This window comes from Onychostoma macrolepis, chromosome 08 (assembly GCF_012432095.1).
Source record: "Onychostoma macrolepis isolate SWU-2019 chromosome 08, ASM1243209v1, whole genome shotgun sequence".
NCBI classification, from domain to species: Eukaryota; Metazoa; Chordata; class Actinopteri; order Cypriniformes; family Cyprinidae; genus Onychostoma; species Onychostoma macrolepis.
This window is the reverse complement of record NC_081162.1, coordinates 2,553,291-2,575,619: the sequence shown is the minus strand read 5'-3', so window position 1 is coordinate 2,575,619 and position 22,329 is coordinate 2,553,291. Positions and strand designations below refer to the sequence as shown.

At 36.3% G+C, this 22,329-nt stretch overlaps 2 protein-coding genes across 5 annotated transcripts; one reads left to right on the top strand and one right to left on the bottom strand.

Annotated features, from left to right (window-relative positions):
- The first annotated feature begins 490 nt into the window (after positions 1-490).
- Positions 491-6,824, top strand: LOC131545925 (cytosolic sulfotransferase 3-like). The gene is made up of 8 exons (XM_058785157.1): positions 491-711; positions 1,161-1,299; positions 2,635-2,763; positions 4,307-4,407; positions 5,721-5,847; positions 6,075-6,172; positions 6,252-6,426; positions 6,541-6,824. Exons 1-8 carry the CDS (start codon positions 688-690, stop codon positions 6,651-6,653), a joined length of 906 nt encoding a protein of 301 aa, XP_058641140.1. The 5' UTR covers positions 491-687; the 3' UTR covers positions 6,654-6,824.
- Positions 6,825-7,002: 178 nt separating this feature from the next.
- On the bottom strand, positions 7,003-20,205 carry LOC131545924 (proline-rich transmembrane protein 3). 4 transcript variants are annotated; one of them, XM_058785154.1, is made up of 5 exons: positions 20,067-20,197; positions 14,644-14,751; positions 13,688-14,532; positions 13,108-13,374; positions 7,003-11,077 (listed from the first exon to the last, which is right to left on the bottom strand). In XM_058785154.1, the coding sequence occupies exons 3-5, from the start codon at positions 14,442-14,444 to the stop codon at positions 9,090-9,092; spliced, it is 3,012 nt and encodes a 1,003-aa protein (XP_058641137.1). In that variant the 5' UTR covers positions 14,445-14,532; positions 14,644-14,751; positions 20,067-20,197; the 3' UTR covers positions 7,003-9,089. The 4 variants fall into 4 exon arrangements, with proteins under 4 accessions (XP_058641137.1, XP_058641138.1, XP_058641136.1 ...); XM_058785155.1 differs by lacking the exon at positions 20,067-20,197 and adding an exon at positions 14,933-15,981; XM_058785153.1 differs by lacking the exon at positions 14,644-14,751 and having other exon boundaries at positions 20,067-20,205.
- Positions 20,206-22,329: the final 2,124 nt, after the last annotated feature.

Genomic DNA, 22,329 nt, shown 5'->3' with positions numbered 1-22,329 from the left:
AACACTAACTTCCTGTAACAACCAAAACTGGTATTTGAGGGGCCCCTCAAGCCCTGGAAAGTGTCTTTTGTAGTACTTTTTGTAATACTTTACTGATTGCCATAAAATTACAATTTGTTTACATTTACATTTATGCTTTTAGCAGATGCTTTTATCCAAAGCAACTTACAAAACAGAAACAAAAGCAATTTCTCGAGGAACAAATTTTTCTAGGCAGGAAGAGAATATTAAGGTATAAATAATATCCTTAGCTCAGTATAAAAACAAGAGAAATCAATGGAAAGTCCCAAAAATATAAAATATAAAAAATATAAATCGTCCTTTTTTTTTTCTTCTTTTTTTTTTTTTTGGAAAATGCAAAAAGGGGTTAGAGGAGAGAAAATAACGCTTGTATAGTATACGGATCATGGAGAAAAACCCAACATGTGTTTGTGTGAGAGGAAAAGAGAGAGAAAGAGAGAGAGTAGGAGTAGGACTCAAATTTCATCTGTCATTATGATTGTGGAGAAGTGAATAGAGGGAAGTCTGTCTAAACTTACATAACCGGTTGAGTGCAAAGTACAGAGAGAGAGAGGATAAGCATAGCGTGACAGCGTGGAATCAAATTTGACACGGAAAGGCTGCAAAAAACATTTTAGAAGAGCAGAAATTTTATAGGATTTACAGGAACAACACTGTTTCAACATAATGGAAATCCCAGACTTGTCTTCAGTGAGTAAATATATTTCTTCTTCAAATATAGATATAGTTGAAGAAACACCTACCCTGATTAATAAATCAAAAGCTATTTCATTCACCACTGGGTGTAAAACTTTGGGAATAAAGATTGGCAAGTTACAAATTATAGACAACATAATGATTTGGAAACACAGAAAATCAGATGATTGCAGTGTTTAAAGGACTTATATAATGTACTTACAGTACTGTAAAGTAAGTTTTAGTCTCTCCATTTGTCAAGTTTATCACAGGGGTTTGGACCATTATTCAACATTAGAAATATGAGTATTATGAAATAAATTGTCAAATAATATTCTTTATAAAAGTTATGACAAAATGCATGATTTCTATTTCCTCCATGATTTTTTCTCTGATTCTCAAATGATCATTCAGTGATGCTTCAGCATTAAACACTTTAAATAAAACACTTTTCAATACTACAGATGAAACTACCTAGTCGACCTGAGTTGTTTGATTTTGAGGGTGTTTCTATGGTCCACTACTTCACTGACAACTGGGAAAAGGTGAAAAACTTTCAAGCAAGACCTGATGACATTCTAATCGCTACATACCCCAAAGCAGGTGAGAGCACTGCATGAAATTTTACAGGCATACAATATGACCACTAGGGTTCAGCTAGGGTTCAGCAGTTTGGGAAAGACAAATTAAATCGATCAAAAGTGACATCAATGACATAATGTTACAAAATATCTCTATTTTAAATGCTTTTGTACTTTCTGTTCATCAAATAATTCTGAAAAAAAGTATCACAGTTTTCTCAAAAATATTAGGCCAGTGCAAACACTTTCAACTGTGATAAAAAATAAATTATGATGCTTATTACTTTTAAATCAGCACATTCAAATGATGATTTCACTAGAGAGTGGAGTAATGGCTGCCAAAAGAAAAAAAAAAGAATATATTTGCCATCAAAGGAATATATCACTCTTGCATTAGTTAGGGTTAAAAGAACTGCTGCCAAACTTATAAAAGCCATACATATACACAGTACATACATACATAAATATACCACTTACATAACTTAAATCTATTTAAACGTTCTCTCTCTCTTTCTCTCTCTCACTCTCTCTCTTGCTCTCTCTTCGTATCTTTTTCTGTGAATATAGTATGTTTCTTGCAAACTTTTTTTTACTTATATTATTTTATTCTTATTACTGACTGGGCTGGCAAGTTCCTGAACACTAAATAGGAGTTTTTCTTGTGTCAAAAAGCTGTGGTATAGGAGAAGAAGGAGGAGGATTGATTCAGAGGAGTCAGGCATTGTGCAAAAGATGGGGGTGGGGGAAAGTGTATAGCTGGTTTTGTGAACATTTACATTGAACGATCACTGTGCAACCAGGCTGAGGAACAACACTCTCTAGAATAGATGTAGTGCACCTTAGCGTATGACCTATGAAAATTAAATTAACCTAGCTATTAAGTTCCAGTGAATGCTCTTTTAAAACTGCCTATTGCTCTTTTTAAGTTCTGAAAGATTTCAAAGTACAATGACATATTTTGTCTCAAAAGATTTGATTTTTCATTATATGACCTCTTAAACTTAACCAGTTACTAATAATAGTATGAAATTTTAAATGGGGCTTTGGTATGGTAATACTAATTTCTCTCTCATTGCATTGCCAAAATAATTGTTACATTTTTATGCATAACAAAAATTGTGTATTATCATGTATAACCCAAAATTTCAAACTTGCAATTGATTTTAAGTCTTAGAGCTGTCACAAGTTACGATCTTAGACACGCATTGTGCTGCAGAAAGCACTACTAACGGACTAGCAGTACTAATGATATAATTTCTTATAGGCTGGTTCTTTTTTCATATCTCATTATACCATTATGTTTCTAAAGAAAGAGTCTGAAGCATGTAATATTATCTACTATCTACTGATTTTCTAGGTACCACCTGGGTGTCATATATTCTAGACCTTCTGTACTTTGGTAACGATGCTCCAGAGCGTCAGACTTCCCAGCCTATCTATACGAGAGTGCCATTCCTGGAGTCATGTTTTAAAGTGATACCATCAGGTCAGAGACCACAGTATATTAAGAGTTCACTGAATTAATTAATGTATTTTCATGTTTTTTTTGAGTGTTTTTATTTTTTAAATCATCGTTTTATCATTTTATTTTTAATGTCTTCCACATTCCGCATTTTAAAGTCCTGCATGGATTCTGTGTTCCACATGTTCTGTAATTTATGTACTGTGACAGACTGATTTAAACTGTCTGCTTTGTACTTGCAAAAGTAAAATGCCACTGCATTTCTTGCAAATCAGAGCCAGTTCTCTGTATTTCTTCAGATATGTGAAGCGCACACTGAGGTCCTCTGCTGGCTTTACTGTGCAGGTGCTGCCGCATTAAATGTGAACTAAATATACAAATTTGCAGCACTGATAAAATTTTTACTTTTCTTTTTTTTTTGTCTTTTTTTTTAAAAAATTTTTACAAATTGCTTTCAAAATCTAATTGACTACCTGCACAACTTGTTCCACATTCCACATAGTATAGCTCAGCCTCAGTTGTTTCTGGTAAAAACATTCATATACTGTATTTTTCCATAAACCTGCAGCAATCCAGCACCTACCCTACATTATGGGACCAAATGTACCCACAAGGATAGAAATACCAGTCACTTTTTACCTTGTGTGGGCATTTTTTTGTCCCCATGAGGAAAACATTTTATAAATCCTACAAAAATTTTCTTGAAAATCCAAAAATGCAATGTTTTCTGTGAGTGGCAGGTTTAGGAGATATTAAATACATCTAATACGACAAAAATATGTCCCCATAAACATAGAAACCATTGTGTGTGTGTGTGTGTGTGTGTGTGATTTGGTGCTCTTATTCTAGGCTTTTAAAAATCACAGAACAAAATGAAAGAACGTTTTACTTGAGTTAAAGATATTTAACAATATTTAACATCAAGTGAATCTTAACCCTTCCTGAACTGGGTGACAGCACACTCAAACATAACTGGAAAACCAGCGAACCGCAATATTTGTAAACAGAAGTAATGAAGATAATAGTGTTTTTAGTGCAAGTAGTCCATTGGCTCAAAAGACTGAAGTACGAAGTATGAAGACTGAGAAAAAAGGTACAAAAGCTGTCAAAGGCAGTACCCTTTCAAAAGGTACTAATATACTGTACCTTTAAGGGAAAATATGCACCCTTTTAAGTTAACATATGCACCCCTTTAGGGTAAGCTACAGTAAGCTACAAAAGTGTTTCTAGTTTTATTTCTGATGTGCATGATGTAATCTGGATAGTGAGTCCTTATAACCTGCATAGTTTTGTTCATTCTTTAAATTGCTTTTGCAGCAGTGAATCTTTAATATAAGTGAACACACGAGTTGGTGTCTTAATGTAGTTTCTGTGAGGTACTGTCCATTATCATTATAAACAAATTAGAATGGTGAGGCTTTTTACTGAATTGTAGGAGTACTCTTTAAGTGACATTAAATAAGTTATAAACAGTATGAATGCTTCAAATATTGTTTATTCACAGTATGTCTAACCACAATGACAACTAGGACACTATTAAATTTAGAGACATATTTTTGACTTTCAGGGACAGAATTGGCTGATAATCTGTCCACTTCTCCTCGTCTCATCAAAACTCATTTACCTGTTCAGCTTGTGCCCAAGTCCTTCTGGGAGCAGAACTCAAAGGTAATGTATATGGGACTTCTTTCACGCCGTGATGTGATGTAGCTGGCAACATGCAATGAATCTCTCATAGGATGACATCAAACTCTTAGAAACATAAGGAACACGTTTGACAATTGTGTAAAGGCTTTCATGCCTCTCAGTGTTTGGTGTGGTCACTAATAATGCTTTTTTTAACTAAGCAGTATTCATATAGGGCTATATGCGGGTGACAAATTAAAGAAAACTCCAGGAGATCGAGTTGCCCTGTGCATTTTGCTGTCGTGGCTTGCCCATTTGTCCCCTTCAAATCACAACAAAGTTATTTTGAGTAATCACATTTATCCTATGAAACATTTCTATACTGATGGAAGTAGTCTTTTCCAGGATGACAGTGCCCTCATCCATAGGGCACAAGGGCTCACTGAATGGTTTGATGAATATGAAAATGATCTGAATCATATTCTATGGCCTTCACAGTTAACCCACATGTACAACTATGGGAGATTTGAACAGATTTGTTATACAGCGCACCACACTGTAAAAAAAAAAAAAAAGTTGAGCGAACTTAAAAAAACATCAGCAGATTTTTGAGTTTGCTCAACTTGTTTTTGTGGGAGATTCTCAAATTTTGTTGTATAAACTTAAAACAACAAGTTGAGAAAACTCAAAAATCTGCTTAAGTTTGTTGCCTTAAAATTTTAAGTTGACTCAACTTTTTTTTTTACAGTGCACACTACCATTAAAACACCAGATGAGGGAATATCTTTATGGAAGAATGGTTTCATCCCTCCAGTAGAGTTCCACTAGTAGAATCAATGCAAAGGTGAAGCTGTTTTTGCAGCATGGGTGGCCCTAAGACCTCAATCTCTAATATGAGCAATTTGTTTCATCTGGATTTGATGACATTTCAGTGTGTTCTGTATGAATTCAATTTGATACATAAAGAGAACTTTAACAGCTGTCTCACGCTCAGTGACTAAGGTGCAGTAAACACTGCATGGAACCTATGGAACATAACTTAACTCCCTCTATTTACACTGCATTTTAAGGTCCAAATCTCACCATTAACAAACCATTAACTATGACTTTTGCCTCAATAAACTCCAAATTTGCTGATTATTAATAGTAAGTTGTTAAGTTTAGGTATTGGGAAGCATTAGGGATGCAGAATATGGTCATGCAGAATTTGTGCTTTATAAGTAAGCTACTAATAAACAGCCAATATGTTAATAATAGGCAATAATAGTAAGAATTGGTCCCTATACTAAAGTGTTACCAGTAAATTTAATGCAAATCTTGTTTCTTGTCATAATATTTCTGTCCACTTATTCCAGATTGTATATGTAGCACGGAATGCAAAAGACAATGCAGTTTCCTATTTTCATTTTGATCGAATGAACATGGGAGAACCTGAACCAGGAGACTGGAATACCTTCTTACAGAAATTTGTAGAAGGAAAGAGTAAGTAAAATATTCTGTAAAGTAATGAAATTAAATTGTATTAGTCAATTAAAATGGTTATAAATAAAGAACCATTTTTGATAATATATTTACATATGTACTGTATATTTACATACAATTACAAAAACATGTTATAACTACAAAATCATTGGGAGAGTAAAAATATGACATTTCTCTTTCATGTGCAAGAAATTTACCACAAAAAATTGTTTTAATATTCCCTTTAGAAGTGTTTGGTTCTTGGTTCGACCATGTCAATGGATGGTGGGAGAAAAAACAGACTTATTCTAACTTACTGTACATGTTCTATGAAGATTTGGTTGAAGTAAGTCTGTTCATAAAGTGACCTTTTCATGAAGCATATAACTGATATATATGTTTAATGTGTATTTTCCTTGTCTTAGGACACTGGATGTGAGGTGGCACGTCTGTGCTCCTTCTTGGGTTTGTCAACCTCAGTTGAAGAGAGGGTGAAAATAACCAAAGGGGTTCAGTTTGATGCCATGAAACAGAACAAAATGACCAACTATTCTACTCTCCCAGTCATGGACTTCAAGATCTCACCCTTCATGAGAAAAGGTTAATAAACCACTGATCTAATTTAGTCCTTCTGAATTCTGTAAAAAAAGAAATGAAAAGAAAAGAAAAACATTAGGTAAAATGATTGCTTTTATCATCTTTTTGTTCCAAAAGGTAAAGTTGGAGACTGGAAAAATCATTTCACTGTGGCACAAAATGAACAGTTTGATGAAGTCTACAAACAGAAGATGAAGAACACCACTGTCAAGTTCCGCACTGAGATTTGATTGAGTTTTTTTTTTTTTAGTTCTTTGATTTTTTTAGTTCTGGGTCTTGCACCAGAATTAACATTGAATAAAACAATCAAATCTGAATATTAATATTTTATATTAAAATACATTCCAGTTATATGTTTCCCTATCGCAGTGTAATATGCAATAAAAAAAACTATAAATGCAGCATTAATCTGACAATTTCTGCTAAAAGTGGTAATTATGTTTTTATATAAAAACATTGCGAAAAAGCGGGCTTATCACAAATTTCAAAGACAGTGGTCCTTATTTAGATGATTAAAGTTTTGTGAAATATAATCAAAATGACAGTGTGTAAACTGTCCCATCAAAAAGATACTTATCATATTTTCATTTGTTTTATTCAAAAGCTAACTTGACCACACAAAAATGCATTGAGACAATAAATAAATAAATAATTCAGGGGGAAAATTCAGTAAGAATGACTAGTGCCCATGTTTTGTTTTTAAGGCACTGTCTGCTTAATTCTAGGACCCACAAAAAACTTGGCAAATCAGGAAATGGTAAACCTGTCTGATGCAGTTCCCCAGCTTGCAGGCCAGTTCTGAGTATTAAGTTGTGGTGAATACGACACACTACTGCATAATTTGCTGGGACTGTACAGTAATACTCCAACTACTGCAGGCCAGGGTTCTGAATCATTTCTTTAAAATGGCTAAATTGTGCCTGACAGTTTACCATGTGTGATGGCTTGCCCAGCTACAATGTGCTTCTACATTTTTTGAGCATCATTTGATGAATTACTGCTGCTGTGATCAATAACAGCACGCCTGCTTTCCACAATTGGCAACAGCACAATGTCAGTTGTACCATGCAACAATGCATTCTATAAAGTCAAATTTGCATAGAAAGCAGACTTTAGCTGTAAAGAATAAAACGAAAATAATTCAATCAAAATATGGCACAGCACAATACAAGCACAGAGAGTGCCTGGTTAAGTCAAAGTGTTTGTTTTCTGCTATGGCACTGATTTTTATTTGTTATTTATTTATTTTTTTAAGAGGGAAACCTCTTAAACCTCTTTAGTGGTTTGAGTTGCCTATTCATTGTCAGTCACCGACAACTATATATTGCCGGTGACTGACAATGAATAGGCAACTCAAACCACTAAACAAAAACTCGCTCATCAGCCTCTCACTGGAATCTCTATGTACAACATTGTTTATTTGCAAATATGAAAGTAATATTAAAACTGTTCCTTGCCATTTTTAAATGAAAGGGAGAGGAACAAAACTTTTCAACTAAAAAACAAGAAAATGTATAAAGCATATAATCACGTTCCTTTCATGTCACACTTAAATGGTGCACATTAACATTTCTCAGGATATGTATCTGTTGTATTGAACTAAAGACAGATATGCCTGGAGAAATCTAGTGCATCTTTAGTCCTTATTCTGCCAGGATCAGTATATTTTTTCAGTAGGAAAGATTGTCATTCACATTAAATGCATTAAATGTAATCAGAATACATCATTATTTACAAACAAAAATATAGTATATACATAATCTGTTTAAGTTATACTCACAGCTTTTTATAATTTATTGCTCACATAAGAGTTCTTCAGTATCTAATAAAGTAGTGATGAGTTGAGCATCCAGCTGTGTTGAAATTTTGACTAAACCGCTGAATATACCAACCACCAAATTCAAAGTCATTTATATCAAAATTATTTTACTAAACAACTCCAGTTAGTATGTTTTAGGTATGCTGCATTGCAAGAATAAACTGGAAGTGCAAAGTCAACATGTTCTGGCACATCCAGTATAATTTCTGTTCAAATGCAGTGCAAAAGGGGAAAAAACACTGTCCAGACACAGCTCTCACAATGCATGCTAAGGTAGCACTTAATTGCTCTATGGGACAAGGCACTGCACCAGAATAAACATTAAAATACGCACACTACTGCAAAGTACAGCCACAAAACTTAAATATAACATGTAACAACAGGAGACTACTAACTTTTTGCCAAAGTATTTTACTTAGAGCAAGTACACCAACAGAAATTACATTAATTCACATCTAGAGGTTATTTTGCCTAAAATAGTGGTCCCACCACTAAAACGACAAGATTACAGATCAAATAACACACATTTTGTACGAAAACATTATAATAGCGAATACAAGCTTCAGACTTCTGCCTCTGGTATGCCTTGCCCCATAGACTTCTATAGTATATGCATTACTGTAAACAAGACTTTTAAAGGAAAAACATATATTTATAGTGCATATTGCACTTAACATTTCAGTCTATTTAATAAAATCTGATGAAGCCACTTAACAGTATGTTCCTCTTCCCCTTTAAGTGCCATTATACAACAATTAAACAGCAAGTCATGATTAAATGTATAATCTCTACTTTTTGGAGAATGTGAATACGTTGTAATCTGGAGTTGCTGTGCTTCATGACATGTTCAAAGGTCAATAATGTCACTGCTGACACTGGCTGAGTCATCATTTCGAGCGACTTTCAAGTAACTTTGCCCCCCTCTGGTATTTGATTGTGAACTGTCAAGGTCAGGGGTTAGAAACGGCCTTGTGTTTTCTGCACTGGGCATGAGGACATGGCTTGTGCTCGGGGAAGGGTGCAGTGAGACCGGACAGGACAAAGAGGAAGGCACTTGTGCCTCAGAGACCCAACGAAAGCCCTGATGAGTGGGTGTGGGGGGCGCTGTGACTTGCCGGCTGGGCACAGCACTAGGAATGGAGCGATCCAGACCTGCGGAGGACTCAGTGAGCAATGTGTGTTCATCACTGCTCAATGACAGCGTGATTTGAGGGTCGCTATTCCGTCGCATCCACAGGTTCGGAGACGGAGGAGGTGATGGCAGTTGCAGTGGCTGGAACAAACTTTCACCCCTTAATAGATGCTCACGATGAAGTGCCTCATCAATACTGCGGCTGAGGTCAATTGGGGTTGGCGGGCGCAGGTCAAAATCCCAGAGGGAGATGGCTGACTCCTTGTCCCTGTCCAAACTGCTGCTTAAAGAGCGCTGAGGTGGCTGAGCAAGTGCCTGCAGCCTTAGCAATGAACCTGCAGAGCCCCCTGCAATGCCTTTCAGATTGCGCAAATGATTGCTGTCTTTGAGTGGATCACGATTTCGTATGAGGCTCTTGCTAATGTCTGCCCCTGATCGCTCCTGTCCTGCCCAGTTATTGGGCAACTCTCCGGCACCTGCACCACTATTTGACCCTCCAATCCCATTGCTTTCAGATTTCCTTTGTTGCCTTACCTTGAGGCTCTGCACAATCTTCGCCCAGCATGTATGTCTGCTGGTAGAATTTGATGATTGGGAGGGTGAGGGCAAACTTGCTGTGGTAGCTCCTTCCTGTCTTGGTGCTCCTCCATTGTGTCTCCAGAAGACCCAAGAAGACATCAGAAGCAGGCAGAAAGCCCAGGCAAGCTCTAACAGTCGTACCCAGAACTGACAGAGCCACCATGCCCAACGAAAGCGCCTCCAGTCTCCTAGAAGTCCATACAGCCACAAGCAGGCATAAATGTGCAACAGACAGCACAGCGCCCCAAGAAGAGCGCACACTGCCAGTACCCGTGCTAAAACCCGCACCTTTCCTTCACCCGTACCCTTATTCCCTGCCCGAGCTGCATGTGTGTGAGAGAAGCGTGGCAGTGCCAAGAAAAGGTAGCCTAGACACAGTACCAGGCCTGCAGTCAGCGTGAGGCTCTGAAGGACAATGGGAACAGCAGGAGAAAGCGCAGGGGAAAGTAAGTCTGCAGCAAGTAGAAGAGTGCATTGGAAAACAGCTAACAGTCCTAAAAGAGGAGGGCGCTGAAGTGTTGGTGGAAGCCAGGTTACCCCTGTCTCTTTTAGTACCAGTATCACTAATGCAGCCTGTGCTAGAATTAACAACGGTAACGGCAGCGTGTATAAAGCTATTACGACAGGAGGTGGCAGGAGGAGCCGAGTCCCATATGGGTCGAGCAAGAAGTAGCCTGCTCTAACTGCACCTGCAACTAGCAAGAGGGTATTGGTGAGTATCAGTTCACCACGGTGGGGGCAGTTCAAGCTGGGAGATAATGCTAAACCGAGGGCTGAGCCAGCAGTCAGCAGAAGGAAAAGGGCAGCAGAACCAAATACATGGAGCTCCCATGCAAATGAAAGTGTGCGTTTTAAGTCTGCCCACACTAAAAAGCTCCCATTTGTTGCGCCATATTTATCATTGTTGTTTTGATCTTTGGAAAAAACACAGGGACCCACACCAGAAGCACAGGGGTCCTTGGGTAGGGCATAGGTTGGAGAGGCAGGGTTTGACTTCAGAGATGGGACTATTTCCTGTGAGACTGACTGGTCTTTCTCTGTAAATCTTCCATCATTTTCTGAGAACAGAAAATGCCCGTGTCCAGTCGGGTGAGGGGAGGCAGTCCTTAGAAAAGTGGGTATGTCTGTGAAAAGCAAAAGAGGGAGAGGAAATATTATTGAGGTAATGGTGTAAAATGCATAACATAAACCAAGCATTTCCTTAGCTCAAACAATAGTGCAGTGCAGTGCACTAGCAACACCAATGTCATGGGTTTGATTCCTATTGTATACCTTGATTGCAATGTAAGTCGCTTTGGATAAAAACACCTGTCAAATGAATAAATGTAAACATTGTCTCCACTGACTTCCATAGTATGGAAAAAAAAAAACACTGAAGTCAATAGGGACCAAAAACTTATGGATCGTGTAATCTTTAATCAAAATGTCATAATTTGCCCCTCCTGTGATATGACTGAATCCTCTCTTCTGTCCCGTCCTATTTGAATTTTTTTTTCTTCTTCTTCTTGTTCAATAAGCCATTTTACTCACTAGGTCACAATACCAGACACACACATTCACACCTACAAACACCTATCCTGCATGCATTTGGATTATGGGGGGAAACCAATGGAAATAGGAAGAACATGCCGACCAATTTAGAAAATATGTTCAATAAAATTATCCATAAGCCAGTAACATTAACAGACAACATTTTAAAACTCATCTCCCAAACATTTGTTCATAGCACAGAGTTAGATAAGGTAACTGCCATCGCACACAGTACTGGACAGTTAATTGGGACTGTATATAGTAGGTTATATGCATTTTTAATGAACTATTAATGAACTTACAATGCAGACAGTGAAATGCAAGTATGTAAAATAAAATGTTGTCTGTCATTGTTACTGGCATATATCTATATATATATATATATATATATATATATATATATATTATACTATTTTACTGCATACTTATAGTGCACAAATAATTAAACTACTAAATAAAGTAGTCCCTTGGCGGCCAAAATTATTAGAACACTAGGTAACACTTCATTTCGATAGTCCACTTTAGACATTCTACTAACAGTAAGAAACTTTGCAACTACATGTCAACTAGCTGTCATTGGAGTATTTGTAGACTGTCTGCTTAATAACTTCTAACACTTTATTTTGATGGGTCCACAGCATACTGACTATAAGAAACTTTGCAAGTATATGTCAACTTACTCTACAAACCCTAAACCTAACCTAACAGTCTACTCCGAGAGTTAGTAGATTAATTTACGTGGGAAAAACCAAGTCAAGTCAAGTCACCTTTATTTATATAGCACTTTTAACAATACAGATTGTGTCAAAGCACTTAACAGTATCAAATTGGAGGATAGAGTGTCAGTAATATATAATGATAAGATTAAACACTCAATTTTCAGTTAAAGGCATTTCATTATTGAATTCAGAGATGTCACTGTCTAGCTCAGTTTAGTTTAAATAGTATCTGTGCAATCAAATCGGCGATAATCGCTAGAAATTAAGAAACCAATGGAAATAGGAAGAACATGCCGACCAATTTAGAAAATATGTTCAATAAAATTATCCATAAGCCAGTAACATTAACAGACAATATACTGAGTATGAGAAACTTTGCAAGTATATGTCAACTTACTCTACTAACCCTAAACCTACCCTACTGAGAGTTAGTAGATATGTAGTTGCAAATGAATGAGAATTAGTTGACATATAGTTGGCATGTATTTACAAAGTTACTTATAGTTAGCAGAATGTCTAAAGTGGACTATCAAAATAAAGTGTAACCTAAATTAATAAATATTTCACCCCAAAGCTGACATGTAAGTTTAAAAACTGCAGTGCCACCTCAAAGAAGCCAATATGTGTGGGGAAAAAAGTGTTTAGTAACCAGGTATACTCAGAATACTTAATTATACTTTTCTTGAGTATATCTTGATCAAACGATACAAGTATAGGCCAAGTATACTTTCTGTATAATTGTCAGAATAAGCCAGGTATACTTATAAGTATAATTTGAAGTATGTCTCTGATAAGTACATAAATGATCTGATCACAAGTGTAAACAGAGCCACAATCACATTAAAAAAACACTAATAGATTCAAATGAACCATTTTTTTTTTTTCTTCATTCAGACAAATCATACCTTTTGTGTTCTTTATATCAGTCACTGTTCTTTTCGTTCCTGGCTCCTTTGACTGGTTTGACTCATTGGGTATTTTTGCTGATTTTGTTGACTGTGAAGTGCTTTTCGGTTGTGAATAGTTGGAAGTAATGATGTCCACTCCCAGTGATGGTGCCTCTAGTTGTAGATTGGTTGTGCTTGTGCTAAGAGAGGTGGCTTCAGTATGTGACTGTAAAGTGATAAACTGCCTTGGCTGAATTTTAGCTGGAGTGGTTATCCCCAACCTACCTGATAAACAAAAGAAAATTTGAGGAATGGTACAGTAACATCAAAATCAATTTTTTGTTGTTTTGTTTTGTTTGTTTGTTTTTACAGTTTTTCTCTAGTTTTCACGACAGAAGTCACGGCAGAACTATTATAATTACTGTATGAGTTTACAACTAGAAAAATAAAAAAAATAAAAAATAAGTAAAAAATAGTGAACTATTTTGCTATTGTTGCTCCAGAAACAAGTGATTCAATAAAAGAGTAGAATCTCAAAGATGCCATTTTTAATTTCAGTTATTTAGGTGAATGCAGCATTAATACATCTATACTCTACCTATTTCCAGTTCAGTCCTGTTGGCGTCCAACTGGCTAATCCTACTGGAAGTGGATACAGGCTTTTCATTAGGTGGTGAAGTTGTAGAAGGACTGGTCCCGAGTGAAGGGTTGATTGTTGGATCTGTTTGTAGTGTGGCCAAACTAGCAAGCACACTATAAGCAGTCTGAACTTGCGGTCTGTACTGGGTATGCTTTTTATCAAGAGATGTTATTGCCTCTGTTGATGATCCAACGAAGCCAATTTCTCTGGGTATTAACATATCACCTGACCCAACTGTTGACAAGTCTTTCTCTTCAAATTCAGTGACTGGTTCTTCTGTCACTGACTTTGTCTCATCAGCAGTCTCCTTTTCTTTTCCAGCAGCATCTTGTGGTATTATGGCATTTTGGGAAGGACCTCTTTTGACTCTGTTTTTGGGTGATAATAAAAATATACCTCTTGACCCAGTTATGTCAGTATGTGACCTTTTTTCTGACAATGTGTCCTCAGTATTTCTGCTTTCAGTCCATTCATTTGAATCTCCACTTGATTTAATGACACTTTTCTGATAGAAGCCATGAAGAAACGGTCTCACAGTTTCTAACGCAGCATTGGCTGCCAATCTATGATCAGTTTTTCTGACAAGCGTGTAAGTCTGAGAAAACAGGCTGTGATTTGAATGAGTGATTGGAGGATAAAGAGAGTTTCCATGGACATGATTTGTGATTGGCTTAATTAGAGGCATTAGAAAAAAGAGTTGGAGTAGAGGCACCATAGTGACAGTCTGTCCTATAGTGAAACTGCCTATGGCTGTGGTTGCCTGTTGAAATCATATGCTCAACTGTTCATTCTCATTTCTTCTCCTGCAGACAGAAACAAATACATTCAGTTAAAATTAGGCATGTACATTTTTATACATGCACCTGAGCTTTTTAGTTACTTGTATTTACTAATTGTAATTAAGTTGTAATTACTATAAATGACGGATGGATCAATTAGTTATTACAGCTTCAGTTCTCCACAAAGCATCCGCTTTTTCCTGAGATCAACCTAGTGTAAAATACTAAAATCTCCTCATCCACCTAAGGTCAGAAGGAAACATGAAAGTCACAAATTACATTCAGCAAGCACCATCTTTACCTATTTTAATTACATACTATCATATGCTACCCATGAGCAGACTATGAATTACTCCAAAACTCAGGTTCAACTTTATCATTTCTTTAAAAGACTTAATCTTCATCTCATCTATCTAGTGTCTACCATTGAAATTCATCCGTGCCTCTCGGTTTCTGTTGATGAAGGTGAAGTTGCAGGTGAAGTTGATCTTGCATCACAGGACTTGATAGGTCTTGTGCACAGAAGGTCAGCCAGACATGTTAAATATTACTGTAGTAATGTCCTTGTAAGTGTATGTTGGGGCTGGAAAACTGGGTTGGGCTTTCTGGGATGGTACTCAAATGGTTCAGGTCATACTTAGAAGGGAGAGGTTATTATGTGAGTATAGGAGAGCATAAGTCTAAGTGGACGTCCATGACATGCGGAGTCCCACAAGACTCAATTCTTGCACCACTCTTGTTTAGCCTGTATATGCTCCCACTAAGTCAAATAATGAGAAAGAACCAAATTGCCTATGACAGCTATGCTGATGATACCCAGATTTACCTAGCCTTATCTCTAAATGACTATAGCCCCATTGACTCCCTCTGCCAATGCATTGATGAAATAAACTGTTGGATGTGCCAGAACTTTCTTCAGTTAAACAAGGAGAAAACTGAAGTCATTGCATTTGGAAACAAAGATGAAGTTCTCAAGGTGAATGCATACCTTGACTCTAGGGGTCAAACAACTAAAAATCAAGTCAAAAATCTTGGGGTGATTCTGGAGACAGACAGTTTTAGTAGTCATGTCAAAGCAGTAACTAAATCAGCATACTATCATCTCAAAAACATTGCAAGAATTAGATGTTTTGTGTCCAGTCAAGACTTGGAGAAACTTGTTCATGCCTTTATCACCAGCCGGGTGGATTATTGTAATGGTCTCCACACCGGCCTTCCGAAGAAGACCAGTCTGCAGCTCATCCAGAACGCTGCTGCCAAGATTCTGACTAGAACCAGAAAATCTGAGCATATCACACCAGTCCTCAGGTCCTTACACACCCATTCAAAAGTAAGATTTTTAATGTTTTTTAAAGAGGTCTCTTATGCTCATCAAGGTTACATTTATTTGATCAAAAATGCAAAACAAGTAATATTGTCAAATATTATTACAATTTAAAATAATGGTTTTCTATTTTAATATACTTTAATATATATTTTCCCAATCCCCCTCTCTCCCACTTCGCTTCCTGTCTGCACTCCACTGTTGAATAATAATAAAGGCAAAACACCAAAAATAAATATTTTCCTCTTCACGAAATAAACATGAATGAAGGCATGAATAAAGGCATCAGAAGAATGAAAGCATCAGAAAGCATTAAGACTTTTCGGCATCGATAGCCTTGTGGGCAGTGCACCGACATACAGCACCGTTGCACTCCTGAGTTTGAATCCCAGCTTGAGGACATTTTCCGATCCCCCCCTCTGACTTCCTGTCAACGCTGATCTGTCCTATCATAATCATAGATCGTAATCTTAAGATTGATCTTTTTTTTATTTTATTTTTTTTTATTTTACGTGGCACTAAAACGCTGTTGTACCATAGGTACAGCCATCTCCCTAGACCCAAACTTTATGTATAATACCTAAGTTTGGTCATGAGGGCTTGTCTTGTTGAGTTCCATTTTGTGCCACTCATTCAAATGGCTTCATACGTTACTGGATTCATTTTTACATTTTAGTGAACTGGAATGACATTGTTAGCGTACTGTTTTCAAAAATTTCATCAGATAATCTAAATTGTATTTCATTTGATTAAGAAAAGAGCATATATATTATTTTATCAAGATGAAAACCAATGGAAATCCTTTTAAGGGTCTAATTTTCTCATTTTCAAATCTGTCATTTTTAAGAGCTGTTATAACATGTTTTATCATCAAGAGCATAACAGACCAACAAAGATGAAGAGAAAAAAAAACAGTTTTATCAGGAAAATGAGTATGTCCGTCAGCCTCTGCTATTCCTGGAAGAATAAGATTTGATCTTTTCCTTCAGGCAGTTTCTGTTTGTTCAACATGTGTCAATGTGTTTTAACATGTACACTTGCTGTGTTATCAGGAAATTAATTTTCCCTTGAAAGTGTGTGTGTGTGTGTTTCTGTGAATTGTGACTCCTAAAATAGACTTCTATAACTTTTATACTGACCAAATTATATTGTTTATCCCCTAACCCTAAGCTACCCCTTACAGAAAACCTGTTTGCATTGTTACACTTTCAGATAAACATCATTTACTTTTTTTTTTTTTTTATTTCCCTCGTGGGGACCACAGGCCAATCCCCACAATGTAAAAAATTTCAGGTTTTACTAATAGCATAAACAAGTACAAACGTGTGTGTGTGTGTGTGTGTGTGTGTGTGTGTGTGAGAGAGAGAGAGTGAGAGAGAGTTATAACAGAATTTTTACATTTACCATTTACAAATTTCTTCTGGCCCTTTGCTGATCTTTTTCACGTGAATTTCAATAATGCTATTGCTCACACATTATTCAAGAGGTATCCAGGAGAGATGTGTTATTAATTGGACAGTCAATGGCTTTCTTGTTACATGACAAAAACAGCTGAAACATCTATGCAAAACACCAAAAAGTTTGTATATCCACTTTGTACAAAGGCTTTTTTTTTTTCTTCAAAAAAGTCTAACAAAGTGAAAGAATAAGCCTACACACAATATCCAAAGGAAAAATTGAATATTCTGTCATCATGGACCAGCTTGGGATGCTGGTGCTGTTATGTTGGTCCACAGCATGGGATGCTGGCATGCTAGATGACCAGCATATGTCGTCTTTTGGATGCTGATATAATCCCAGCAAGACCCAACAAACGGTGTGTCTACAAAAGTTGCTGAAGTCTGTTTGAAGTCACCATTATGGTGATTAATGTACACATTAGATGGGCACTTGGTCCTTGACTTTGAAAATACTATCAGCAACAAGTGCATGTTGTCAATATTATTTACAACATGATGTGCCTGACTACAATGACATGTGCTTTATTCTTTTTACTTAGTTTACAATGTTTGGGGGTTTGGCTGTCAGCTGGATTTTGACACGTCAAACATGTTTGAAACATTAATCTTAGAAGAGATGTTTTGAAATCATTGTATGTAAAAAAATGCATTACTTTTGGTCTGCATGAAAAAAATGATATATATAAACATCATGTTATTGATCTAATTATAAATGTGAAAATACATTTTTAGGTTAATACATGGTGCTCAAACACAGAGCGGTTGCATCAAAAAAGTTTCCAGCTGAAAGCGAGTCTATTAGTGCAGCTGGCCTCTCTATTTCCCTCTCATACATGCTCAGATTCCATACAGTCAGACATTTCCGTACATTTCCGTGAATGTTTCCAGGCACAGACAGAGGCCCATTTGTATGCAGTAAGATCAGAACTGTGTCCCATTTAACCATTTAACTGTGTGTGTGTGTGTGTGTGTGTGTGTGTGTGTGTGTGTGTGTGTGTGTGTGTGTGTCTGAGTAAGGTCAGAACTAACTAAGAGTATTACAGAATTCCTGTCAGTTTAGAGACGTGTATGGACTGAATTATTTGTTTGAATTTGCTACATAAGGGTATACAGCAGCCGCTTTACATAAACAATTGAAACTCCAAGGAATGTCTCATTCATAATTCCTGACCAGCCATAAGATACCTTATGCAATGCAGACGAAATGAAACTGCACATATGCAAGCATTTGCCTTACATCTGACTGAAGACGTACTTCTTCAACTGTTCTCAAACATGCCAGGATTATTAAGGGGTGAGCAATGTTCCAGCTTGAATTCACAGTTGAGTGTATGGTTTTGAATGTGGCTCATACAATCAGAATTTGACTCACTTGATCAACCAAAACAACATTATCTCTCATTGGGTTAGCTAGTCTGTGATGTCATTATGTCTATGCAGGTTCATATGACACAAGGTCAGTGGATCCTACACTGTCTCTCATCTCTCATTCTAATTTCTTCTCTGGCAAAAACCAGGTGAAATTCATTCTCTCAATCTTCTTCATAAAAACAAATGTGAGTTAAAGCCTAAATTAAATCTGTTCATTATATAAATGCATGTCTCTTCATAAGACTTGCATTAAACTGCTTTATTCGCATGGATTTATTTTTGATCTCATTACAAATGTTTTAAAACATCAGAGTTTTGGGTGAATAAACTTTCCATAGTGAATAACAAATCTCTCAGATTTCATTAAAATTATCTTCATTTGTATTCCTTAGATGAACGAATTACAGTTTTGCAATGATGCCAGCTTAGTAGCCTAATAATAGTTTTGCCATATGCCAGTTATAATAATAAGTTTTATATGCAGTTATTTATATAATAGATTATAGCAAGCACAATTACCATGCTGAAGCAGACTGTTGCAACTGTGGTTGCACTTGTTCATGGCTCACTTTTTTCTGCCTTGGGATCTGACTCAGACTCAAACACATAGGTTCTGGCAACATACAGTGCTGGCCATCTCCAGCATCAAAACACGTCAGGCATGGCATTGAGGAGAGCGTGGATAAGGTATGAGGAAGTTCGCCAATCACAGCATTGGGCATTTACTTGCATTTTTGAAAAAGGTAACGCCCCGTGAGTGCAAACTTTATAAGCTAACCTCCAGAAACATATAATAGCCTATAGGCCTAGGTAAATAACTGAAAATGCATTTAATTTAGATTTGTAATTCTTGTGATCTGGTCATATTCAAAGTGAAACTTGTTTTCAAAGTACAGTTGTTTTACCTATTTCTACGTGATCTTACCGTTAAAATGACTTTCATTTGTCTAACCTAAAACGGGTAATTTAGTCGCACCACATATGGCACATATCAGATTACCTGACAAAATATTATATGGTGTAGACCCGTGCAGCATCATTAGTGCCTTTAAGGATCAGGGCATCTTTAGAATGGAGTATGTCTCTTTAGTAGCCTATGGAAAAACCCTGCGCTATAGACGTGCTGCAGTCGCTTACCATGTTTCTGTATGTGTAGATACGTCCTTTAGCGCAACGCGAAACGACACTAAACGACACTAAAATAAACAGTAACATATATCTCTAATCAAGCATTTTCATCTGAACATTTACGCTTAATGAGAGACGTCATCTCGAAAGAGTTTACTGCGCAAGCAGCTGTCATGGTCATGAACCATCTTATTACAGTCGCGCTCGCATACACACGTATTTTCATTAATATTTAACAATGTGTTCTCAGAGAGGAGTAAATGAAACAAACGTACCTGTGAGACTGTCGTTTGTTGCGGTTCAGTCGTTGGCGTCGTTCATTCATTTGTCTTTTGTATTTCCTTCAGCAATTCTGCCCGTGAAGACATTGCGACACAAATACAGCGTCTATGTTCGTCCGTTCTAGCCCCAGAGAAAGAGAGAGAGAGAGAGCAAGAGAGAGAGAGAGAGAGAGAGAGAGAGAGAGCAAGAGAGAGAGAGAGTGAGTGAGTGTTTTCTTGTTGTGACACCTTACTATACTTATATCTAGGTATCTAGGCTATATAAATGTTATATATAAATATACTAATGAGATTAGTCTGAATCATCAGTTGTAAAGGCAACTGTAAAAATATGAGTGCATTTTGTTTTTTTATTTGCATACAGTTGCAATCAGAATAATTCAACACTCTTGACCTGCAAGACATTCTGCTACTGTGAACAAAGTTATATGAAATCAGTTAACTATATAAAGATTATTATACCCTTTTGAGTTGTTCTGAGGAAGTAAGGTTGATGAAAAACCGGCTTTACTGGTTTATTTAACCCTCACAAGTCAAATTTTTGTAGAGAATCTTTTATTTCTTTAAAAATGTTGCTTATAATAAGTTTCTGAGACCTCTCGACTGGGATCTTAAACACATTCCTTTCTTGAAAAAGCTTCCCGATCACTCAAAATCTTTGGTTTTCATGTTGCCACTGCTTTAGTCAAATCCCACTAAAGATTTTTAATAAGATTTAAATCTGATGATTGAACAGGCCACTCAAGAACATTTTATGACCCATCTCTGAACAAAACTTATGTATATTTGGATGTACAGTATTTGGGATGAGTGTCCCATTGGAGTGTCCAGTGGGCTTTAGTCTATGCACTGAAGACTTAATAATCTTTGCCAATGGCCTGATACATTAAAGAATCCATAATGTCCTTAAAATAGTCAAGATTTTCACTTCATGCAAAGGCAAATTTCCCTAACAAGACTGGTCTATGTTTGACTGGGGTGATGGTGTTCTTCAGATCATGAGCTTTGCATTTTTTTTTTTTTTGTTTGTTTGTACCAGATATATCGCTGATCCATGGGTCCAATATTCTCCTCAGTCTAGAGTAGTGTTCACCAAGATGTCCCAACATGATGGCCATGCTTTTTTAGTGTTTGTCTTAAACTCTGCATTGAAATATTTTGGAAGTAAACTAAGGGTTTTCTGAGTTGGTCTGATCAAACGTTTTACTACCCTTGATTATATTGTGCTATTTGTTCAACTCCCTCAAAGGTTTTCTGGTACAAATCATTTTAACAGAGAGCTCTTTTACCATATTTGGTATTATATATATATATAAAACTCAAAATGTTTACATTATATATTGACATTATCACCTTTACTACAGTATATTACTAAACTGTTGATGCATTTTTTATTTCTGGATATACAGGAAAGCTTACATTTGTAAATTATTTCAGTCTCTAGGGGGTTGAATAATTTTGATTATAATTGTACATATGGTTAAGCATGTCAGATTATATCAGAAGCATGACATTAATCCTTTGCAGGTTAACAGGATTACAGTAATCTGGCAAGGACATTTACTTTCAGTCTCCTTTATGGCCAGGAGTGTGACTAGGCTCTGCCAACATCAAGGTCCATGGTCCATTTTAGACATAAGAGTTATGTGACCGATGCATATAACATGTTTTAAGCATTGAAAAATGTCTGCACAATAGACTGTAAAAAATGTTGGTAGCATTTTTTATTCGATAGTCCACTTTAGACATTCTAATTATAAATAACTTTGTGAGGACATGTCAATTTATACTAACCCTAACCTAATGGTCCACTATCATATTAGAGTTAGTTGACATGTAGCTGCAAATTAAGTAGTTAGTTGACATTTAGTTTTCAAGTTACTTAATTAGTAGAATGTTACCAATTTGTTTGTAATTTGTACAGAAGAAGACTGTAAAATGATTTTTTCTTTTATATATTTTGTATTTTTTCATATATTTTTGCAATTAGTTATCATATATATTAAGATTTTGTTACATTTTATGTTATTTTGTTAAAACTACCTACCTGTAAATATGATTCATTATTTAAGTATATATTTCATACCAAGTGTTCAAAACACATTTGAAAACACAGTTTTGTATTGTACACAGTGTAGACCTAGTGCACTAGTCTGCTAACCAGAAATACTTCTTGAAATACTTCTGCTAATCAGCTGTGGGTCCACCATAACTTAAAACTGTGTTGATGAATGCAGATTCTCTGTCCTTCTATCTA

Coding starts and splice junctions, on each gene's coding strand:
- LOC131545925 (XM_058785157.1), top strand. CDS start 688: ATGGAAATCCCAGACTTGTCTTCA. Junction 1,300..2,634: donor CGCTACATACCCCAAAGCAG/GTGAGAGCACTG, acceptor CTGATTTTCTAG/GTACCACCTGGGTGTCATAT. Junction 6,427..6,540: donor CTCACCCTTCATGAGAAAAG/GTTAATAAACCA, acceptor TTGTTCCAAAAG/GTAAAGTTGGAGACTGGAAA.
- LOC131545924 (XM_058785153.1), bottom strand. CDS start 14,444: ATGGTGCCTCTACTCCAACTCTTTTTTCTAATGCCTCTAATTAAGCCA. Junction 13,375..13,687: donor CAGGACTGAACTGGAAATAG/GTAGAGTATAGA, acceptor TTTGTTTATCAG/GTAGGTTGGGGATAACCACT. Junction 11,078..13,107: donor TGATATAAAGAACACAAAAG/GTATGATTTGTC, acceptor TGCTTTTCACAG/ACATACCCACTTTTCTAAGG.